General features: G+C 35.3%; 1 protein-coding gene across 2 annotated transcripts in view; it reads right to left on the bottom strand.

Annotated features, from left to right (window-relative positions):
• The window catches only part of fibcd1b (fibrinogen C domain containing 1b), a 336,567-nt gene that overhangs the window by 209,588 nt on the left and 101,522 nt on the right, over positions 1 to 25,457 (bottom strand). For both annotated transcript variants that reach the window (XM_030149502.1, XM_030149503.1), the window contains one exon: positions 10,714 to 11,193. In XM_030149502.1, the coding sequence (XP_030005362.1) occupies positions 10,714 to 11,193 (480 nt within the window). The remainder of the gene's footprint in view (positions 1 to 10,713; positions 11,194 to 25,457) is intronic.

Genomic DNA, 25,457 nt, shown 5'->3' with positions numbered 1-25,457 from the left:
ACTACTGTGGTCTGACACACCTGGATTAATCAGTGTGTCCAATAATGAAAGACAGAAAACAACGGAGCAATCTGAAGATCAGGAGGTAGTGGGGCTGTGCATAGAGCCCATCACTCTTTACACAAGTGGTGCCAGGTACAACAAACCCCGCCCGTCGCACGTACTGTAGCTTATTTTGGCATCGATCCAGCTGATGTCATCATGTCTATGCATGTGTTGATGTCAGCATATCAATTACTGTCTCTGTATATGTGCCAAGTTTGAAGTAAATTGAAACAAAATTGATGCTTTTTATAGACATTTGAAATTTCGTCCATTCTAAATGTGAGAAAAAAATAATTTAAAAATTCATCAAAAACTTGAACGTTGACCTATTTTTCCTAAAATGTAATGAGATCTATTCTGGGTCACTGGCAATGTATAACCCAATTTGGTATAAATTCAACCAACAGTTTTACTGCTACAGGCATTTGAAATTTCACCATTATAAGTAAATGGAAAAAAATCTATATGTTAAAAAATTCATAAAAAATTCAAACATTGACCTATTTTTCCCAAAATGTAATAAGATCTATTCTGGGTTTTTGCCAATCTACAAACCCAATTTGGTATAAATTCAACCAACAGTTTTGCTGTTAAAGGCATTTGAAATTTCACCCATTATAAGTAAATGGGAAAAATTCTATATTTTAAAAATTCATAAAAAAATTTAAACATTGACCTATTTTTCCTAAAATGTAATGAGATCTATTCTGGGTTTTTGGCAATCTATAAACCCAAATTTGTGTGAATTAAACCAATAGTTTTTCTGCTAGAGTGTTAAAAAACAAACAAACAAACAAACAAACAAACAAACAAACCAAACCAAAAACGATACCCTTCAGGGGGCGGGGTAAAAATAATAATGAACCACTAACTGGCACCAAATGACGAACTACAACCAAGACCTTTGTTACCATGGTTACACTAACCAATGCCACCATGTGACAAAAAAGTGAAAAAAATTGAAAAATAAAAATAAATAAATAGATCTAAATCTCTATGTTAATGGTAACTGTAGAAGGAGAGAAGAGTGGACCCTATAGTTCACTTATAGCTGCAGCGTATTTATGTCGACTAGCAATAATACTCACATGAAAGTAACACAGAGGTAGTGGGTCAGCCGCTGTTTTGCTTTAATACTAAATACACTCATAGATCCTGGATATGTGAGAGGCCTCTGAAGCAAAGAAGCACTGAATAAAAGATTTCCCTTATGATGGACAGAAAGGGATGTTTTCATATCATCCAGAGCGGCGCTACACTCTGATCAAGTCTTCACTGTTTGTCTGTATGTGGTTTACTGTAAGGCTACGGGGGCGAGGTGTCCAGCTGTGGGATGAATTATTAACTCAATATAGTGATGGGATGGTCCTTTAATGTTCCTGTGCATTTGTCTGTATATGCTGTACTATCTGACACAAACAGTGTATAGATTCTATTTGGGCTCATGTCCATAAATATATATTCATAGCATTTGTTTAGTGTAAGAAAAAAAAAAAAATTTCAGCTTTTTATGAAATAGTTTTGAATGAGCATTTTGAAAGGTTATTAATGGCTTTCAATATAAAATGGCTTTCATTTCTCATGAATTAACCCATAAAGACCCAGTGCTACTTTCGTGGCAATTCCCAAATGATTTTTTCTCTATTTTTAGCCTTTCTTCAGCGATTTATCACCATTTAGTCTAATATTATGCTCTGTAGTTTGCATTTCTAAGTGAAAATCAGCTTTTTTTCCCTATATTTAATTTACAGATCAGCCCACAGGTGGGAATGTGAGAGTGACTGATTGTTCAGAATTATATTGATTTTTTTTTTTTTTTTTCAATATTAGCCATCGGCCTTAATTGGTTGATTTTTTTTTTTTTTTTTTTTTTTTTTTTTGAAAGCCGATATTTGATCAGTAGTAAAAATGTTATAAGATATTTGATCAGGCACCTGTGTGGGCAGCACTTGAAGTTCAATAAATGTTAAAAGAGTACTATGTGTGTTAATAATTTCATTTATATTGCTGCATAAAAATCTTAATTGTCAGTGTGTTTCAATTGTATTTAACAGTCAATGCGCTTTAAAAAAATAAAAAAAAAATAGGCCTTAAATATCGGCCTCAAAAATCAGCTGTAGATACCGGCTGACCAAATTTTTTTTTAAAAATTGGCATCAAGCTTAAAAAAACCCATATCGGTGGACCTCTATTTATAATGTAAGGATTATGTAGATGTTCATTAAAACTCAGACTAAAGTTGAGAGTTATTATATGAAAAACAGAGAAAATTTATGAAAAAGATTATTTTTTTCAGAAAAATCTGTCATTAACTGAACATAAACCAAGTGTCTCCATTCACTGTCATTCATCAAACTCTGTGGGTTTTACTGGTGAATCAATGTCATAGAAGATGACGGTGTTTCCATGGTAACTACAAAGTCCCTGAACATCCAAATGGGTCATATCTGATGACCATGAAAAGATGACAAACTGTATTTTACACCAATTATTTACATGTATTGATAGGATCAGTGGATCAACAGGTATCTAGCATTTTATATCAATGAATGATCTTGGTCGCCGATGGATGTTTGGGTCTTTATGAGTTAAAAAGACAACATGTTTTGGCTTTCAAGGTGGATGAGCAGTGTCATCGACATACTTTGCATTCACCAGAATGAACATCTTGAGGCAATATGTTTTTCTGAGTAGCAAAGTTTTGTGCCTAGACCTCGTAGCAGAGGTTGTGAGGGCCACTTGTTCAAAACATTAATATTCCACAGGCGCGTATTTCAGTTTAAACTGTGACCTGCAATACAAGGAAATCACTAAGGCATGCTACTGATCACAGCCTTTGCCTCCTTGCAAACTGACATTGTGCAAAAGTGGATGTCTCTTAAGCCATGCGTATATACTTTATGTCTGTGCTCTGCCGGTTTTATAACGCTTAAGGGATGTAAGAAGTGCAGGTCACAGAACGGGGCTGGCGTATGTAGGCTGCAAAAAAAAAAAAAAAAAAAAAAACTTTAACAACTTTGAAGATAATTCATACCATTGACCACAAGTGTGAGGATGATAGACTGAAAGTGTAAAGTAATAGTTTTGAATGTATTCTAATTATAGGTTGCTTGCTCTGTTATCCATAGGGATGTAAGAAAATATCGGTTCTGTTATTTAATTTCACGATACTGTATCGATATTAAAAATAACCGTATTGATAATTTTTAGGAATTTATTCAAGTGCAGATATGGCAGAGGTTCATTTTTGTTTATCTTTATTGTTTATATTTAATTTCTAGTTGTTTAACGCTGTTTTATTAAATAATGGTTATTTGAAGCAACCTTTTACTGTCTGAGAGAGGCAGATATTAGTTAATTTGTTGGGATTGTACAAAAATAATGTTAAGATTAGGGATGTAATGATATGAATATTTCATATCACGGTTATTGTGACCAAAATTATCACAGTTATCATTATTATCGTGGTATTGTTGAAATTGTGCTCAAAATGTTCAAAAAGTACTTATACACACACTGAAATAATTGAACCATGTTGTATTTTGGAATAAATAAATAAATAAACAGGTACAATGCACTTTCTGTTGGCAGAAACATTCAAGTATTAACCCTTAGTGGTCTGAGTCTATTTTGTCTGTTTTTCAGTACTTTTGATTTTGCCTTTATATACTATATAAACAAATGTTTACTATACCCATGTTTGGTATCTTTTTCTTCAGCACAACTTCATCTATATCATCTGCCTATTATTTTTTCACTTTAACCTACTATATCAACACAAAATGACAAAAAACACACAAAAAAATATAAAATCCAATTCGAAAACTGTATATACTTTATTGCATAAATAACACAAAGATGCTTAACAAACCTTTTCAAAGACTTTAAAAGTGAATACTGGTTCCAAATATTAGGTATATACAATTAGAATTGTAATAAATCAAAACTATATTCAAATATTTGACATAAAAGCAGATCTTTACATAGGCATTTTCTCCGGAAAAGTGTGATAATCAAACACGGTTATCATGATAATTAGAATTTAAACAGTAATACTAACCGTCTGCAATTTTACCACGGTTTATCGTTATACCGGTAATCGTTGCATCCCTAGTTAAGATGTTTGTTTGAATATGAACATCTGAGCAGGATCTTAAACTGTAATGTCTATAAAGCATAATTTAAGTTTTATATTTTTATAGAGGAAAATTTTGTGATATTGCATTAGATACTGTTTTGATCATATAAAATGTGTTAAAAAATTTTGAGCATATTTCTGGTGTAATTCAATTCTTCCAGGAAATTTAAAAAAAAAAAAAAAAAAGAAACAAAAAAAAAAAAAATTGCCTTGTTAACAGTATTATGATGTACCATGATATATTGTGTCGTGATCCTAGTATTGTAATTTGTATCTTATCGCCAGATTTTTGCCAATACACACCCTTAGTTATCCACTCAGTTTTATTCAACTCATCTGCAACTGAAATGTAAATGTTTTTCCTTAAAATGTCATTTATTTAATGAAAACTTTGCACAGACACCCTACTGCAATGAGGATTATTTCCCTAAATGCTATTTATTACCCAATTCAAGCATATTAATATAACTGATACAGTAAAGTAATATCAGGTTCGGGTCATATTTAAAAGTCATAGGAGAACATTTAGACAGTTGGAGTACCTCAGGGTACAATATTTGGGCCTTTACTCTTCAGGTATAACTAAAGAAACAGGGAAAACACGAACATACTGGGAACACCAAAATACTGGAGACAACCAGTAATAATAAGCAAGGTTATAATAATTTTGGATTTTTCATTATAGTTTAGTTTTATTTAGTTTTGACTTTTTTTTTTCTCTAATTCAGTTAGTTTTAATTAGTTTTTAGAGCAGGTTTGCTAGTTTATATTAGTTTTTTTTTTTTTTTTTTTTTTTTGTTAAATGCTTATATTTAGTTTAGTTTTAGTTTTTTTTATATTTTTTATCTTCTTCTCTGTCCTATTCAAATAAATCCCAGACAGGACTCTGCTGCTTTCTCCCAACTTTAGTCTCCATGTTTCCAGGTAGAGTGGGGACCAGAGGACGACTCTAAAAGACAAGTGACGACAAGTGACGACCATGAAGTGTCGTATGGTGCCGCTAGCTCAAATTGCTCGAGTGAAATAAATCGATTTCATATCAATCGGACACTGACAAAAACGAAAACGAAAGGAATTTTAATTTTTATATGTTTTAGTCAGCTTTGTAAGCACACAATACAGTTTCAGTTAGTTATCTTTTTCTTCTTTTAATTATAGTTTTTATTTATTTCAATTAACAAAAATGTTTTATCAATTTTAGTTTTCGTCACTTCGTTAGTTTTCGTTAACGATAATAACCTTGATAATAAGATTACAGCTATCAGACAAGCAAATAAAAAGTCCATACAGTCAAAAACATGAGCTCAGATTAATTAAAATATTTACTATACCAATACCAGTGTAAACTAATTTTAACACACAATTATATGGAGCGGTTACCCAGTGAATGTTTAAACCAGTAAATGGACTGAGATAAACAAACTGACGTTTCCTCGTTTATCTGCTGTGTTTTGGGCTTCCAAAATGACAAACACTGTCCTTTCAGCTACACTGAACCTACGCATAGGATAAATCTGTATTGTTCTCAACTTGTTTTTCAATTAATCTTACCTTTCACTCTGGTTTATGTGTATGCTTTCACCGCCTTTCCATATGAGGCTAGAAGCTGTCACTATGAAAAATGAATAAGTGCATTTTTTTGGAAAATCAAAGCAGACTGGTTCTAAACTGACTGAAATCAGATTCCCCTGTTTATTGACTGGAGGGCATGCAGAAGGGTTTGTGTGCGGCAGACTGAAGCAGTTCTTCAGGGGGTTGTGGCGCATACACAGAGCCATTACTAACTCTGGCACAGTCAGCTCTGTGTCATCGTATAAATCAGAAGTCCTGGCCACAGGTGGCCCCTAGATCACACAGTCACACCATGGTGTCAGGCAGAAACAGCGGATGTGCACGCCACATGCTTTGCCTCCGAAGAGGAAATCAATCACCTGAAGTATCTAGGCTGCCAGCACCACCTCTACTTAGCCTCAGAACCCACTGCATCATACCTCCTACACCACATTAGCAACAGTAAAGCAGCTGGACCCTGTTTTGCTTTGGTCGCTCTACCAATCAGTAACCATGGCTTCTAGGGCCAACCTGTGAGTTTTTGAATGACTTCTCAAACAATGTTGAACCCTGAGCTAAAGAGGTCTGGCTTAAAGAAAGGACTGGCAGAAGCAGGAATGCATTCCGCTGCTTGAGCTCAATTGCTGGCAGCTATGAAATCTATTTATTGCAGAACAGGAAGACTCAGCCAGATGGGCCAAAATTAAAAGAGCATGTAGTGTGAAGATTTTCACACACATTTAGGAAATGCATCGTCAATAAATCAATGTGGACAGTGCGAAACTAAAGGAGGATTTAATTACGTTTTCATCCAGTGTGGAGTCAGACTTTTCATCTATAGAGAAACGTAATGTATGTGTATGAATTAATGCTTATTCTTTATCGTGAATCATGATGTTTACGTCTTCCGCTGTAACATCTTCTTAACACTCGACTGAATTAATCACTCATCAAGACGGGGGTCTCAAACACACAGCCCGGGAGCCAAACGCGGCCCGCCAAAGGTTCCAATTCAGCCCGTGGGATGTTTTTGCCAAGTGCAAAAATTCCAGAGTCTTGAATTGAATTAAGCACAAAAAAAATTGTTTGAATTACGGAAAAAAATCTTCAATTAAGTAAAAAAAAAATCTTGAAATAAGCAAAAAAAATTCTCAAATTTAGCAAAAAATCTTGAATTAACAACTTCAAATTTTTTCTTTGTTTTAGTGCAAAAAATAACATTAAATTATGAAAATATTTACATTTACAAACAATCCTGTAACAATAAAATGTGAATAACCTGAACAAATATGAACTTAATATGAAATTAAGCACAATTTTAACAATTTTCTAACTGTTTTTTATAAGTGTTTAGGGTCTTTTTAGATCCGATCAATAATGCACATGTATAAATGATAAGTTGTGGTATAATATTGTTAAAATTGCACTTATTTTTCTTAAGAAATTTCAGTTTTTTCAGGTTATTCACATAGTTTATAAAAGTAAGTATTTTCATCATTTAATGGTGTGTGTTTTTGCACTAAAATAAAGACAAAAATTTGGAGTTGTCATTATTTATAGGTTATTATGCTATTATTTTACTGGTCCGGCCCACTTGAGATCAAATCGGGCTGAATGTGGCCCCTGAAAGAAAATGAGTTTGAGACCCCTGCACATTGCATTTTTACTTATTCTTTTAATTCTTACTGGATTTATAGAGTAAAAATACAAATTAATGTGGCTGAGTTGGAACTGGATCTGTAATTAAGTGGATTTTGATTTTACCGTCATGTAATGAAGGGGAACAAATAATATCAGTAAACCCTTAAGACCAATGAGCAGTCACACATCTTAAGCTGGCTTCACAATCAATATATATTGATAGGTGTTGCACAGTCCAGTCCTTGAGCACCTCTCTGTACAGTACTTAATGTCATGACTTAGATTGTGAGTCTCATCTAGTTACCATCATTCCCTACACTGGTCTACAAGGAAAATGCTTCCAGAATAAAAGTAATGAAATTTTACCACATGAGAGTCACTGATAAAGAAAAATCAAGTAAAAAATGCTGGTTGGCTAAACTTTCCAAGATACAGCCTTGGGTCAAAATGTGAAATTCAAGAATTAACGAGAGAATGGGTTTGACTCAAAAGGAATATTTGTCTCAGAGCTACAAGATCTACTTCAAAACACTGTCTGCACATTAGAATACATTCACTTTACAGGTTCTATTTAGTGGAAGAGTTATAAAACTATTATATAAATGTATATAAACCAATATATATGTGTAATAACACTTAATCATATACCTTGAAAACATCAGCAAACCGGCACTTTTGTCATTTATTTTCCAATTAATCTTATTAAAATACGTAACATTTAGCACATTTAATCTCTGAAGCAAATCATTTCTAAAAAATTGTAGACCAGTGCTATCAAAAACAAAATAAGAAAAATGCTTCATTGTTTTTCACACAGGATGTGTGTGTTCACCTCAGGACGTTGGAACACGACTTCTATGAATCGATATTTTAACAGTTAGTAAAACAAGTCAGCAGCTCTGGCGTACTCATGAAAACCATCCATGTCTGTGCTGTATTAAGAGGCTCGATGAAGGAGAATGAGAGAGGAAAAAATAAACTGCTTTTGTAAATTCAACATGTTTAACAAATGTTTAACAAATTACTGATGATCTTTGGACCACAGATTTGTGTTGCGTTGTGAAATTTAGATGGTTTTCATTGACAAATATGATGAAAAAAATGACCTGATATTATGAGTTAAATGTTGATAAGTCTAAGCAAATGTTTCAAATATCAGAATCTATCTTGTGAATTTGTCTTAACCCTTTATCGGGCAAGTGACTATTTTTGGTCATTTCCACATACATTACAAGATAGTGACATTAACAGTTACAGGGAGTCAACAATCTCAGGTCCGATGTGGTCTCCAGGGTCTGTAAGGTCCACCTCTGCATGAACAGTGAGTGTACCTGCTTTGTTAGGTACCATGAAGTAATGGTACTAATGTAAGGAATGATGTTCAAAGGGATCATGTGGATGTGGACAGGGGTCTGGATCAGCACGCATGTTGGTCTAATGTTCTAAAAGTCATGTTCTAATGTTCTAAAATACATGTTACTTTCACCTTATATGTGTTTTTCTTGTATTTTTTATATTTTCCCCGCCCCCTGAAGGGGAGGCAAGAGGTATTGTTTTTGGTTCTGTTTGTTTGTTAACACTCGAGCAGCAAAACTATTGGTTGAATTCATACCAAACTGGGTTTATAGATTGCTAGTGACCCAGAATAGATCTGATTATATTTTGGGAAAAGTAGGTCCAAGTTCAAATTCTTTATGAATTTTTAAAATCTTTTTTTTTTTTTTCTTTTAGTTATAATGGACGAAATTTCACATGTCTGTTGCAACAAAACTACTGGTTAAATTCATACCAAATTGGGTTTATATATTGCCAGTGACTTAGAATGGATGCAGTTACATTTTGGGAAAAGCAGGTTGAAGTTCAAATTTTTTGTGATTTTTTTTTTATCTTTTTTTTTTTTTTCCCCATTTACTTAAAACAGGTGAAATTTCAAATGTCTGTAGCAGCAAAACTGTTGGTTTAATTCATACTACATTGGGTTTATAGATTTCCAGTGACCCAGAATAGATGTGGGTACATTTTGGGAAAAGTTGGTCAAAGTTCTAATTTTTTATAATTTTTTTAATCTTTTTTTTTTTCTCCCATTTTCTTATAATGGGCAGAATTTCACATGTCAATAAAAAACATCAATTTTGTTTCAATTTACTTCAAAATTGGCACATATATAAAGGTAACTGATATGCTGACAGCGGGGTTTGTTGTGCCTGGCACCACTTGTTAGTTTTTGATTTTTTTTTTTTTTTTGCCACTTTTGTGTAAGGAACCAAGTATGGTAACTTCATTGACCTTGATTTTCTACATGACAACAAAAAAATTGGAGAAAAAAACCCTGCATTTGTAAATTCCATACATTTAACAAATGACACGTTACTACTGATGACCTTTGGACCCCAGACTTGTATGTAAATTCAGGTGCTTTTCATTGACAAATACGATGATAAAATGACCTGATATTATGAGTTAAATGTTTATAAGTCTAAGTAAATGTTTCAAATAGGGATGTAATGATTTGAAAATTTGATATTGCGGTTATTGTGACCAAAATTATCACAGTTACCATTATTATCGCGCGCGGTATTATTGAAATTTTGCGCAAAATGTTCAAAAAGTACTTATACACACACTGAAATAATTTAACCAAGTTGTATTTTGAAAATAAATAAATAAATTAAATAAAATAAAAATAATTGGCACAATGTGCTTTCTTTTGGCAGAAACATTTAAATATTAACCTTTAATGATCTGAGCTTATTTTGTCCATTTTTGAGTACTTTTGATTTTGCCTTTATATACGATATAAACAAATGTTTACTATACCCATGTTTGGTATCTTTTTTTTCAGCACAACTTCATCTATATCATCTGCCTATTATTTTTTTCACTTTAACCTACTATAAAAACATAAAAGGCCAAAAAATATATAAAATCCGATTTGAAAAATTTATATAATTTATTGCATAAATAACACAAAGATGCTTAACGAACCTTTTCAAAGACTTTACAAGTGAATATTGGGTCCAAATATTAGGTATAGAAAATTACAATTGTAAAATATTAAAACTATACTCAAATATTTGACATAAAAACAGATTTTTACATCAGCGTTTTGTCCGGAAAAGTGCGGCAATCAAACACGGTTATCATGATAATTAGAATTTAAACGGTAATACTAATCGTTGGCAATTTTACCGTGGTTTATCGTTATACCGGTAATCCGTAGTTTTAAATATCAAACTCTACCTTGTGAATTTGTCTTAAGCCTCAGTCCACAGTCCTACTGAACATATATATTCTGTTATATTTTCTGCTCGTCTATATGTCATGTTTCCATAACTCACCTGTATGAGGCGCCCCTGTTCAGTCTGCAGTGTGTTCAGGTCTTGTCCCAGGCTGCCCTGTCCCCTGCGTAGAGACTCATAATCCATTTTTAGTTGTCCTGCATGGGCAGACAGCTTGGCCACCTCTTCAGCCAGACTGACAAGCAGAGCCCGATCCTGGCCTTTCACTGACTTTAGGTCAGAGTCGTGGTCGGTAAGTGAGTGGAGCAGTGAGGTCTGAACCCCCTCCAGACGCAAAAAGTTACTGTTGTAGTCAGGACAATTGGGGTCGATGAAGATGTTGATGCGTGATCCGTCTCCCCTCTCAACAGTGACCAGGGCATTGGCTTCATCCTGATTGGTAGAGATGTGGGGTAGACCATCTGACATTGGTGGTGCCTGGTAGTGGTTCATAAAAAGGATGGTGCCAGTTACAGTGACAGCCAGTAATACAGCCACGAAGAGCAGGATGGTGCAGAGCAGATAGCTGCAGCTCATCCTCTGCAAGCAGAAAAAAGACAGCAGGGAGTGGGAAGGAAATCGAAAAGAAAGGGGAAAAAAAGAGAAAAGTAGCTGTTAGGATAACACTGCCAAAGCATCAAAGATGATGGAAAACACATGTCAGATTCGAAACGTAAAATGACTTTCATCCATCACTGTGGATATGTTGAATACCAGACACTTAGGGCTTAGTATGTAACCACATCACCATCTGTCAATGTGCTTCTGAATGATTTATGCATCAAAATAATGGGGCTTCTGTTAACTGTCTATGCGATTAAAATGCAAAATACATTTAAAACCCAGTATGGAATCAGAAAATTGAATGTAATTTTGAAAGAGAACGTGGAATAAAAGTGATTCAGACGGTCAATAGGATGTAAATGAATGAACAGGTAGGGGAGTTCTCTTACAGGAAAATGAAGACCACTACCAGTAACACAGTCTCCATTAACAGGACTATAAAAAGGACAGCATGATGGCCCTTTATGATCCAGCTCCATTTTTCCACTCAGGTCAAGAGAGCTACTGATGGATAAGAGAGAGCAATACGGTCCACCTATGCACGATTAACAATGACTAGCACCCCCATATCTGTCCTCACATGAATTCCATCTGACCTCTTTCTGATTTTATTTTTCTACACCCATGGATGTTCTCTCTTTGAGAATATGTGGGCAGGTGTGTGTTTGTTGTCAGCATCTGAAAATGTGAGTGAGTGCAAGCTCATTAGTATGCAAATTGGCTGTGCAAGCACAGTGAACCACACTAATAGACAGCTAATGGTCTGCTTTACGACAGAAGTTTATGGTTTCTTTAATGTGAAGGAAATCAGTTGTGTTGTGCAGGAAATACTCCCATCCACCACGTTTACCAACAGTATTTGGCTAGAAGGAAAAAAAAAGTTTCAATTATGCAGGCAAGATTTCTCAAATGTGGGCTCTATGATGGGGGGCACCCTATGTCAGACCTGGGCTTAACTATTATCCTGCCCATTGTTTTTCCATAGATGGGTGCTTCTATGAAACTAGAACCTAAAAAAAGGACAGAGGGGTTAAAAATTCAAACCAGATGTAGACTAATGTTATGAAGCAAGTTTGGAAGCACTTTGGGTCTATTTTAAAAAATAAATACTCACTGAGATAAAAAAGAAAAACACATTTTTAGATTTTTTTTATATTATTTTTATACAAAAATCTGCGTGTAACACAGTAAAAAGGACCCGAAAATTACACACTACTATTTTTTCGAATATCTTTTTATTTTCTCACAGATACGTTTCCGGAATTGAATTAATTATGCAAGGGAGAGTGTTTCACAAAAAATGACCGCTGTTGCAAAATCACTTATGATTTCCTTGTGTTTAAATGGGCAGGTTCCGCATGTAATGCCAGTGGACACAATGGATTACACACAAAACCTGGAATGAGACTGAAATTCATGAAAAACCCTGCATGTCTGGATTAGAAAAACCACTAGGATCGACACATTTAACACAGTGTCTTTATTTATAGAGCTATATAAGGCCATTTACAGCCATGTTTTCCTGATCAAATGCACAGACACCTAGGTAGCTTTTCCTGTCCCAATTTTGGTCCTATTTTTGGCCCCAATAATTTATTAAAAATTCATTAATTTGGCTCAGCGCAAGAGTATGATTTTTTTTGCATTTATCTGAGGTCATCATTAGGTACATCCTAGCCCACCAAAGGGTTAAATCCAGCCCGTAGGTTGAATTTGCAAAGTACATAAAATACACAAAAGAGATTAACAATTAAATTCATTTTAGTTCAGATGCCACATAAAGCCCAAGTGGATCACAAGTGGGCCGGACCAGTAAAATAATAGCATAACAACCTACAAATAATAACACCTCCAAATTTCTCTTTTAATACAAAACAGTAAAATTGCATGAACATGTTTACATTTACATAAATAATATGTATATATAACATTTTTATAAAATAAAAATATAAAATATACATGATTACATAAAAGTATCCTGAATATTTATGAACAACTTCAAATTTCTTAAGATAAATAAGTTCAATTTTAACTATTTTCTGCCTGTTACTAAATGTTTTTTGCTTTTGTAGATTCACTGTGATCTCTGAGTTGCAATGCACATGCGGAAACGACAAATTGAGGAATAATATTGTTCAAAATAAACATATTTTTCTTTAAAGTTTTCAGGTTTTTTTGTGATTGTTCAGGTTACTCATATTTTTTCATCAAAGGATGGTTTGTGAATATCAACATTTTCATGATGTAATTTTATTTTATTGCATTAAAACAAAGATAAAGTCATTATTTATAGTTTTATTTATGCTATTATTTTACTGCTCCGACCTGTTTGAGATCAAACTGGGCTGTGTGTGGCCCCTGAACTAAAACAAGTTTGACACCCCTCTGCTCTAAATAAAACCTATGAAGGACAATCAAACATGAAGATTGAAACATTTCTGTATTCTGAGAGGAAGAGAACTTTAGAGTCAGAGGGACGTCTGTTGGAAAATTATTGCTTTCACAGCTGTAGTTGCTGTGTTTTGGCCACCAGTGGAACACATGGAAGCACTGTGACTGCAAACTGCTCCTGGACTCATTTTGTTGAAATGGGTTGGCAACTGAGGGGACACATGCACATACACAGATACGATACAATACAGAACACTATACACTGTAAGCCCGGATAAGTAGAGTTTACTCAAAAAATTTGAGGCAAGTGATTGCACTTAAATGATTTGAGTAATGATCGACTAATCAATTGGTTTAAGTAGGTTCAGCTTTAATGCTAAAAGTATTGAACTTAAACTATTAAAAGTAGAAAAAAAACTAAAAGACAAGTTATTTGTACTTTAAATCTGTTGTAAAATCAACCCCACTATCCAACCATTCAACTCAGCATTTTAGGTTACACTGACTATTTTTCTCAGTTGCAGCCAGATTAATTTATCATTGATTAAACAACTTTTTTTTAAGATGATCAAACTCAAAATCCTATTCCTGACCAAAATAGTTATGAAATTATTCAACTTAATATATTGAAGCATGAATGGAACTTAGCCCAATGCCATTTGTCAGTACAGGAAGTGCTTTTAATTTGACAAGACATTAAAATTTCCATTGTACAATTACAATCTAAGATGAACAGTAAAGCCATTGTTCTTCCTATGGCTCTGACTCATGGTGCAGCTCTACAAAAATACAAAAACAAACACAAAAAGGCCAATAAACACTGCCATACACACATTAAATCCAAATTAAAACTAACACCACAACCCCGCTGAACCCCTGCACGTAAAAATAACACATTTTCAACAACATGCCCAATACCCACAATGCAATGCGAAGATAAAAAGGTGCACTGCAAGCCCGGAATTTGTATTTACTAAAATGCTTTAATTACAATGCACTTAAATGATTTAAGTTTTATGATGGTCATGACTAAAACTTAGTGATTTAATTCCATTCAGCTTAAACTCTACAAATTAGTAGAATATACTGAACATTTTATAGTAACATCATAAAACTTAAATCATTTAAGTGCATTGTAATTAAAGCATTTTAGTAAATACAAATTCCAGGCTCACAGTGTATATACACACACACATGCATCCAACAGACAGACAGACACATGATGCACAAAAGGTGTACAGATGCGCACACATAGACCCCATTCTGACACATACTGTCAACACACAGCTCGGCACATATTGTGCAAAGTGCTCTTGGAAAAAAAAAGAAAAAAAAAAAAAAAGAAGAAGTAGCTACAAGCATTGTCAAAATCTTTTGACTTCTTCATGTTTTCATCACCCATGTTTGGTAACCCTAACACACCATCACAGAAAAGAGCTCCAGGCGACTGTTGGAACATTTTCTCGGCTCCTTGGAGTCATTGAACATGCGAAACAAGATGGCACTTCCAATGTATGCCATTTTTTTTTCCTGTTTGTATTACATACAGGTGTAGCTTAGAGATTGAGATAGTGACTTAGTGCGCATTCACAGTGGTGCGTACTATGCATGTGCATGTGTATGACGGGGTGACTGTGCTTTACATAATGCGCATAATGGCTTCGTGCTGGAACATGGCAGTGATATAACACTGGAACATTCTCACTGAGCTGTGTTGCCAGCAGGCCAACCCATCAGCGCAGCCATCATCAGCACAACACTAAATATTCATTGCCGGCATACTGATTGTTAAGTTAACATGGAGATGATATATGATGGCCTGTTTCGCTGACAGCAAGACACATGCAGTGGTGACAGATATCTGTTCACTCAAAAGTACAGACTAGAAGCGCTATAGCTGTAGCGTTATGGACCACCAGTGTTAGGAATTACGGCGTTAAAATTAACAGCGTTACTAATGCTATTATTGTTTTCCAGTAACAGGTAATCTAATTAATTACTATTTGAAACGTTCCAATGCCGTTACCGTTACCAGCAGTGAAATGTGGCGTGTTACTATGCACTGATATCTAACAGCTGTTCTCCGTCCTGGCTCGCTCAGCCAGGCACGAGATATGTGATGTTCGCAGATGAGTCGAGTCTTTTGAACAGCTCTTTTCAGTGAACGTTAAGAACCGATTCATTGCGAGCCATTCGTTCTTCTATTCAAATCACCCACACTGCCTTCACGCTTCGCCTGTGTGTCCATGAGTCCGAGTTGTCCTCGCTGCCTTCACCTGAATGACTAATGACATGTCCGAGTTTGACTTGTCCGCAGCACACCCCATTCACTTGAACGCAGCTACATGCGCAGCTAATTTAGGGGAGGAGTTATCAGTGAGGGTCTGACTGACTGGACTGGAGAAATTTGCTGCTGTATCAGGGAGGAGCAGCTGAAAAAAGTGGAGATGTGGGATTAACTGGAGGAGCATCTTCTTCCTATAAATGCAGATATGCACTTATATGGTGGAAAAGCCGGGCCCTGGTGGACCCCAGCCTCACCAAAGTCACGGTATGAAGTACCTGTCTGCTGTTCTACTCTATCCAACTGGCCCATGAAACACGCTCAAAAATCAGTTTCCTTTTACATATTTGAAGGTTTTTTCAAAAAAGAAAGAAAAGGTAAAAAAAAAAAAAAAAAAAAAAAAAAAAAAAAAGAGAATAAAAACAAAAGTTAAAAAAAAAGGGGGGGGGGGGGGTACTCAGAGATTATTGTTGTGGGTTTCTAATACCAAATTTTTTTATATACAGGGTGGGGAAGCAAAATTTACAATGAACATTTAGTTGTTTTTTCTCAACAGGCACTACGTCAATTGTTTTGAAACCAAACATATATTGATGTCATAATCATACCTAACACTATTATCCATACCTTTTCAGAAACTTTTGCCCATATGAGTAATCAGGAAAGCAAACGTCAAAGAGTGTGTGATTTGCTGAATGCACTCGTCACACCAAAGGAGATTTCAAAAATAGTTGGAGTGTCCATAAAGACTGTTTATAATGGAAAGAAGAGAATGACTATGAGCAAAACTATTACGAGAAAGTCTGGAAGATACTATTAAAGAAGAATGGGAGAAGTTGTCACCCGAATATTTGAGGAACACTTGCGCAAGTTTCAGGAAGCGTGTGAAGGCAGTTATTGAGAAAGAAGGAGGACACATAGAATAAAAACATTTTCTATGATGTCAATTTTCTTGTGGCAAATAAATTCTCATGACTTTCAATAAACTAATTGGTTATACACTGTCTTTCAATCCCTGCCTCAAAATATTGTAAATTTTGCTTCCCCACCCTGTAGCATATAAAGGCAAAATCAAAAGTACTCCAAAACGGCCAAAATAGGCTCAGACCCCTAAGGGTTAAATGGTGTGGTGGTGTTTTAGGTGTGATAGGTTTATGGCACATTTTTAGTCATATGGAGTAGGAAATTGTTGAGTAAAATGAGGTAGAAAAATCAACTCGCAGAAATAGTACAATAATCTCATTGTATGAAAGAACAAGCTTTTGTGTTTGGAAAGAAACACTTGTACTTGTGCCTTCTCTCCACCAGTATGTCATCCTGACATCAAGGCGAGTAATGAACTGAAGTGAGTAAAAAAAAAAGTCAATGTGACATGAATTGGAAATACAGTCACCATCATTTTTTCAACAATCAATAAAACTGGAACTCAACAGCATCCTCCCTCGTGTCCCAACAAAGTCTACAACCTGGAAACTGAACGGGAGAGTCGCAATAGGGCAACGACATGGAGAAAGAGACAAAGGCAAAAGACTCTTAACACACACACTTCTTTAGTAAATGAGTCTCAATCTCACAGCGGGAACCCACTCTGTAATTAGTGGCTGACTTTCAGATCCTCTCCTGTCTCTACTCATGCCATGCCACAGGATTGGAGAAGACAACAGGGGAGATTCTGATGGGTGGATAGAAAAGGAGAGGCAGTGAATGAGAGAATTTCTCCCTGTGGAAATGATGTTGTCCTCCCACGCAGGAACATTGGCAGACAGTTCTTGGACGAAAAGGCTTTGTCTGCTCGTTAGATAAGCAGGAAAAGCAGCAGGAGTCTTGCAAGCTGTCTCTCTCTTCCTCCCTCCCTCCTTCCCTTTCGTTCCCTCCTTCTAAAGCATAAACAGCCATATGCCGACGAGTTGATGCATGCACCGGAAGACGAGCAATTCACGCCTATAACGCACATACAATGTACTTTCAAAGACGAGGATTTCCATCACATCCGGTGCCGTTTCATCCATCCACCTGCAGCCTCAATAACCCTGTCAGAGCGCTAGCATCAGTATTCAGGACGTCGCTCCTTCCCAAATTCTGCCGCGCTGTCATGCCCCCTCTTTCTGATATAGCCGTGATCACTCCGCTCAGTTCAAAAGAATCTGCAGGGGCTTAATCCCATCTAATTCTTGTGTGTTTGGGTACTTGAGATGAGGTTGTGCCATCGCTTCTGCTCGGTGGCGAAATGTAATGTGTAATATGCAGTAATCCTTCACACACTGCCATCACCAAGGCAGTGAGAAAGGGGATTGTGATGAAAATTGTAGTCAATGATATCTAATCCCCTCCACAGGTGAGCAAGTCACAATTCATAGTGAGGCAAGGCCCTGTTTTTTTTTTTTTTGTTTTGTTTTTTTTTTGCTAGGAAGAAGGTGGTGGAATATCTGAAAGAGTACAACGAGTGTGTATCTGTAGTTACATCAGACCAAAAAAAATGCCTGTGTTTTGAATCATTTCCAGTATTATCTCTGTTGGTTTACTCCGATGTTAAACCAGGTTTGTGGGAAGCCATCGTAACATCCGCCACAAAAGTGATGTGCCGCTTTCAAAAATAGCAATGGCTTCTTTCGCAGTACTGTGGCACGAAATATGGGTTTGTCTACTGCCACAGAGCTAATCAAATGTTAGCGTTTGGGCGACTGTAGCTCAGTTGGTAGCAAGGTTATTATCGTAAACGAAAACTAATGAAATGACGAAAACTATTAAAAAATATTTTCGTTAACTGAAATAAATAAAAACTATAATTAAAAGAAAAATATGATAACTAACCGAAACTGTGTTGTGTGCTTTTAAAACTAACTAAAACGTATAAAAATCATGGATAAAATTCCCTTCGTTTTCGTCTTTGTCGATGTCGGATTGATACGAAAGTGATTTATTTCGCTCTAGCAATTTTTGCTAGCGCCATACGACACTTCACGGTCCGTCACTTCTCGTCACTTGTCGTTTAGAGTCGTCTTCTGGTTCCCATTCTACCTGGAAACATAGAGACTAAAGTTGATAGAAAGCAGCAGAGTCCTGTCTGGGATTTATTTGAATACGACAGTGAGAAGATAAAAGATATATAAAAAAAAAAAAACTAAAATTAATACTAAAACTAAACTAAAACTAAGCATTTAGAAAAAAAAAGAAAACTAATAAAACCTATCAAACCTGCTCTAAAAACGAATTAAAACTAACTGAATTAGAGGGAAAAAAAAGTCAAAACTAAATAAAACTAAACTATAATGAAAAATCTAAAACTATTATAACCTTGGTTGGTAAAGCGGGTCGTCCAATGACCGAAGGGTTGGCGGTTCGAATCAAAGTGTCCTTGGGCAAGACACTGAACCCTACGTTGCTCCCAGTAGGGCCTGGCAGCGCCTTGCATGGCAACAGCCACCCACTGGTGTATGAATGTGTGAATGTGAGGCTTTGTAAAGCGCTTTGGGCACCATGAAAGTGTAGAAAATGTGCTATATAAGTGCAGTCCATTTGTACTAGAGACCCCATCTCAACATCAAAGCAAACCTCATGTGCAAGATTCAAGGTTCAAGGTTACTTTGTTTATACCCGTGGGTAGATTTGTTTTGCAGACATAATGATTGCATTTGGCATTAAAACAAAACACACATTGAACATGTTCGGTAGGTACTTGATCGAGTGCCAAGACAAAAAGTGTTCAGTGTTCCACCATTCATCAGTATAACAGCATGGATAAGTAAAAGAATAAAATAAATAAATAAAAACAAGATGCAATAAAACATAATAAAAAAACCTCAAGAAGATTAAAAACAGCCTCTGGGATAAAAACCAGAATAAGCTTACCATCTATTGGGCGGTCACAATGGACGGTTTAACATCATGTCTCGTGTTTCATGATTCTGTAGTGGTACATCCACTGTTGGTGCTTATATTTGTAGTGATAGTATGTCCACTTGCATTTGTAGCAGTCGTATTAACTGTCATTGACATTTGCTCTGGTTGTTGGTGGTTGTGTCAGCGCCAGATGATCTACTTTTGATAGTTCTGGTTCAGTTATCTGTGCATCGACTGCATCCATGTGTCTCCCTCTAACCCCCCCCCACTCCCCCCCTTCCCCCCCTTCCCCAGTCTCTCTGTCTCTCTCTCTCTCTCTTTCTCTCTTCCTTTACTCTCTCTCTTTAACCCCAGCTGGTCAAGGCAGAGGTCCATCCTCCATTAGTCTGGGTCTGCTGTTAAAGGAAGTTTTTCCTTCCACTGTCACCAGTCATGAGTGTTTGCTACTGGAGGATTCTGTTGGGTTTCTGTAAATTGGCTTGAGCATCTGGTTTTCATTCATTCATTTTCATTCATTCGTTTTGAGCAGAAGAAAAAATTTTACATTTTTTTTGTGTATGAGGAACTAATATCCGAGCAAATACATTAATACATAAAGATGATCAAGACAAAATAGCAATATCCATATACCCTAGCAAAAACAAAATTAATTCAATATGTATTGCTCAAACGGGAGCGGGAAGAATAAAACTTTTTAAATCCCATCCCCATCTCACATTTATACAAGATAACACATGACTTTTGTTTCCTTAATGATATAGTAAAATCTGTTTAGAGTCCTAATTATGTAAATAACCAATAGAAAACAGATTAGCCAGTCCGGTTGGATCTGGTTCCAACTGGCTCTATATGTAAAGTGTCATGAGATAACTTTTATTATGATTTGCCGCTATATAAATAAAATTTGATTTGATTTAGAGCCAGTCGTGGATACTGTTCCTTGAACTCCTTATCCTCTTGTTGCCACAGTACTGTGGTCATATATGGTGCATACTTCAGTGCATTCTTTTGTGCATTTTGCTACCACAGGGCCGGTATCCTGCATGTTTTAGATATTTCCCTCTTCCATCACACCTGGAAACCATTACATCATTATCAGGCTTCTGCAGAGCTGGATGATGAGCTGATCATTAATTGAACCAGGTGTGCTGGAAGAGGGAAATATCTAAAACATGCAGGATACTGACAGTGTTTTTCAACCTTTGGGTCGGGACCTCATGTGGTGTTGCATGGAATTCAAATGGGGTCACCTGAAATTTCTTGTAATTGATTAAAAAAAAAACAAAAAAAAACTTACTAATAAAAAATATATGGTGAGTTGACAGAGACAATCACAATCCATAAAAGACATGACAAACTCTGAAGCTGAAACTGAAGCACTGTGGTTCTGTTTATCTTTCAAATGTTCATTGTGGTCAGTTTCAGATGCTGCAGCTCTTTCATAATTCATAATAATAATAATATAATAATAATAATAATTTATTTGTAAAGCGCTTTCAATCAAAGTGCTGTACAGATATAAAATCAATCCCAATAAAACAATAAAACATAAAAGCTAAAAACATTAACAGTAAAAGCACATCACGACTTATAACACAAAGTGAACAAGTGGGTCTTGAGCTTTGCTTTAAAAACATCCACAGAGCATGCCTGCCTTATGTCCAGAGGAAGACTGTTTCAGAGTGTTGGCGCACGGAAGGAAAAGGCTCGCTCACCATAGTTTCAGTTCTTGTTTTTTCAGTATTAATTGTCAGCCTTGTAAATCCAAGCTGGACTGACTGTACATATCCTGACCAAGGAAAATCAAATTCTCACTTTGTGCAGTAATCTACACCTGGCTTTACTGCCTCCGTCCATAATAATATACATTATATAGACTAAATATCATCTAAAATTAATGTTTATTTGCAACATAGTATAACAAACTATTACATGATCAAAAACAAATAAATTTTAGCAAAAAAAAAAAAAAGTCTCCGTTTTGAATGTCTGGAGTCGTCAGAAATTTGTGATGTTAAAATGGGGTCATGAGCCAAAAAAGGTTTGGAACCACTGGAATAGGAATTATTGTTATACATGCTCTATATGTTATTTGATGGTGTTCTTTGCTCTGTGCAGTCAGTGAGGCTGGAGAAGGTGGGCGGAGCTACAATGTTAGATGTGGTAGTGTGTCATGTGACTTCTCAGTTCTGTTGAGTGCTGTGGTCTGAATTCTACATTCTGAATGTTGTCCCAGATTTATATCAATGTCAGATTTACCTGCCGGCGCTGTGCCCCGTGCCCCCCGTTTGAAAATCTTCAGAAAAAAATAAACAAATGCTACTTCAACGCAAGTCCTCTGTGTCGCAGTCTGATACGTTACCAAGTGAGCTAAATCTCCACTGTTCCTCAGCCTGACCTATTTGCTATCTGATTGCCTTGGTACTATTTTGGGATGTAACAAATTACCAGTCTAGACATGATATAACGAGGACGCTGATTGGCTCTGTGGTAATAGACAAACCGATATTTCATGCCACAGTACTGTCAGTAGCCACTTCCTTAAAAAATATTGCAGAAAAATGTGGCCCAAATCTGGTGTTTTCGCACATATGTGACTCAGATCTGCACTTGTGAAAATGTGAATAGCACAAATCACATGGTTCACTTCAATATGTGGTCTTAAATAAAATACAGATCTGGTCTTTTGCAACTTGGCCTTGATCTGAATTGTCTAAATCAGAATTCTTGCTGCTTTGTGTCTATAGGTCTTTGTTTGAGTATCTCCTCTATCCAACCTGTGGCATAAACAGCATGTGCACTGCTGTAAATAGTATTTATAGCTTTATTTAACCCTTTCATGCATACTGGTCATTACAGTGGACAGCTATTCTACAGCTGTTCTCTTGTGTATTCATGGTTTAATTTTTTCATTTTTATTTTTTTTTTTACAGATATCTTTATTAAAGTTTTAAGACACTATGTATCTTTTCTGACATGAATTGGTAACCTTGTGTAGATCTCCCCTGAGCATAAACCCCCAGAATCACAAGCCCCCCCATAGTTTTCACACAATTTATCAGTAAATACATGTTTTGTTGCTTCAAAAATTAAACGCATGGTGTCCAGCTGATGATGATGATGATGATGATTATTATTATTATATTTTATTTTTTTACTTTTCTATTTTTTTATGTTTTTTTTTACATTTTATTTATATTATCTGTTTATTTATTTATTTATTTTTTATAAGAATTTTTTCAATCACATTGTTTTTTTCATGTTTAAAGAGAAATGAAAACACTCAGGGAAAAGTCTTGATTAAGGTTCTCATAATTTGTGCATGAAAGGGTTAATTTGTCTTCATTTTGATTTTGCTCTTTTTGCTTTTGTGTGCTTTGCTGCTATACATCTGGAATTTCCCCTTGTGGGACTGATAAAGTAGTCTGATCTTATCTTATCCTATCTGATCTTTTACGTTGCTATAGATCACAGGTGTCAAACATGCGGCCCGGGGGCCAAAACCGGCCCGCCAAAGGGTCCAATCCGGCCCCTGGGATGAATTTGTGAAATGCAAAATTTATAATGAAGATATTAACCATCAAGGATGTGAAAATCATTTTAGGTCAATTCAATCTGAAATGGGTCAGACCAGTAAAATACAATCATAACGTAAAAATAATGAAAAATGCAAAATTTTGTCTTTTTTTTAAGTGTAAAAAAAGTTAAATTACACAAAAATATTTATATTTACAGACTATCCTTTTACAAAAAATGTAAATAACCTGAACAGATATGAACAATATGAAATTTCTTAAGAGACGTATGAAGAATTTTACCAATATTCTGCCTGTTACTAAATATTTTTGTATTTGTAAATCCACTGTGACCTCTAAATTCTGATGCACATGTATAAATGATAAACTAAGGCGTAATATTGTTAAAATTGCACTTATTTTTCTTTAAAATTTTCAGGTTGTTCATATTTGTTCATGTTATTTTCAAGTACAGTTCGTAGATATAAACATTTTCTTTATGGAATTTTACTTTTTTCACTCAAAAACATAGAGAAAACTTTGTTGTTGACATTATATATAAGTTCTTAACCTATTATTTATATTATTTTACTGGTCCGGCCCACTTTAGATCATATTAGGCTGAATGCGGCCCCTGAAAGAAAATGAGTTTGACACCCCTGCTATAGATTGAGATTTGTCACAGCTCTGCACTGGAGGAAGTCACTCAAATACACTGTTGCCCATAAAGTTAGAATAATTTTCTTTTCAGATACATTCCTTTTTTATTATTCCTATTTATAGACATCAGTAATGATCTTTGACCAAGTGTGATAATTACACACCGAGTCCCTTGTTACACTTTATTTATTAAGAATAAATCACATTATCACAGTTATTTCATGAGAGGAGCGGAACATATTTGATTCCAACTTTAAATTGAAGTTGTTGAAATGAGCTCATCCTTAACCCATAAAAATCCAAATATCCACCGGGGATCAAAACCATCTGCTGATCTAAAATGTTTAATAACTTTAAAACTACGAATCCTATCAATATGTTGAAATAATTGGTACAAAATGCAGTCTGTCATCTGTTCATGGTCATCAGATATGACCCATTTGGACATTCAGTGGCTCCGTAGTGAACGTGGAAACACAGTCATCTTCTACAACATTGATTCACCAGTACAACCCATGGAGCTGGATCAATGACAGTGGATGGAGACACTTGATTTATGTTCAGTTAATGATAGATTTGCCTGAAAAAGTCACTTTTTTCTTAAGTTTTCTCTGTTTTTGATATAATAACCCTCAAATGCAATCTCATCATGATGATTAAAGTACACGATCAGTAAATTAAAAATCAGAAAATACCCGATTTTCACTGAAAAAATACAAAGTGTAGAGGATAATATAATGATATATGGTGATAAATCACTTCAGAAAGATTAACCCTTTCATGCATGAGTTATGAAAACCTTAGTCAATATTTTTTTCTTGAGTGTTTTTTATTCGTCTTTAGGCATGAAAAAAACAATGCAACTGAATTTTTTTTTATGAACCTATTTTTCGTGGAGTTACAAAAATGTCCACTCAGCCGGACACCATGCGTTTAATTTTTGGAGCAAAGAAACATGTATTTAAACCTCATCATCAGAAAGTGATATACCGTGTGAAAACTATGAAATAAAAACATTTTTAATGCAGTTCATATGATGTTTTCTCACATTTTATCCTACTCAGATACTAGTTATTACTCATTTCATGGAGATAATATCCTCTGAGACCCAGGATATTGACAATTTTAGCTTTTTTACACTAAAAACTTGTCTTGATTAGAAACTGCATAATGCAAATTTTTTCAGATACATTTTTAAAATCATTTTTATTTATTCATTGATTTTTTTAATGGAATGTCCTTTGCAATGAACAGCATTTTAGTTAAACTGTCAAACTTTTGTCCCCTATTGAGGACACAATGCATTGCTGGGTCTCAGGAGGATATGCAAAAAAAACCCAAAACAAAACAAAACAAAAAAAAAACTTTTTGTTTCAGAAAAAGGTTAATTACAGTCTCATAACAATTAGAAACTGATTTCCACTAAAACATGTTACTGCAGATCAGATTTATTAAGAACAGCAAAGTTACAGTAATGGTCTGATTGTCAGTGTTTGGAATGATGCATGAGTGTCCACTGTGTTGGCTGATATGGAACTGAAACAACAAAA

Source organism: Sphaeramia orbicularis, chromosome 12 (assembly GCF_902148855.1).
Source record: "Sphaeramia orbicularis chromosome 12, fSphaOr1.1, whole genome shotgun sequence".
NCBI classification, from domain to species: domain Eukaryota; kingdom Metazoa; phylum Chordata; class Actinopteri; order Kurtiformes; family Apogonidae; genus Sphaeramia; species Sphaeramia orbicularis.
This window is presented reverse-complemented; position numbering and strand designations above follow the sequence as displayed.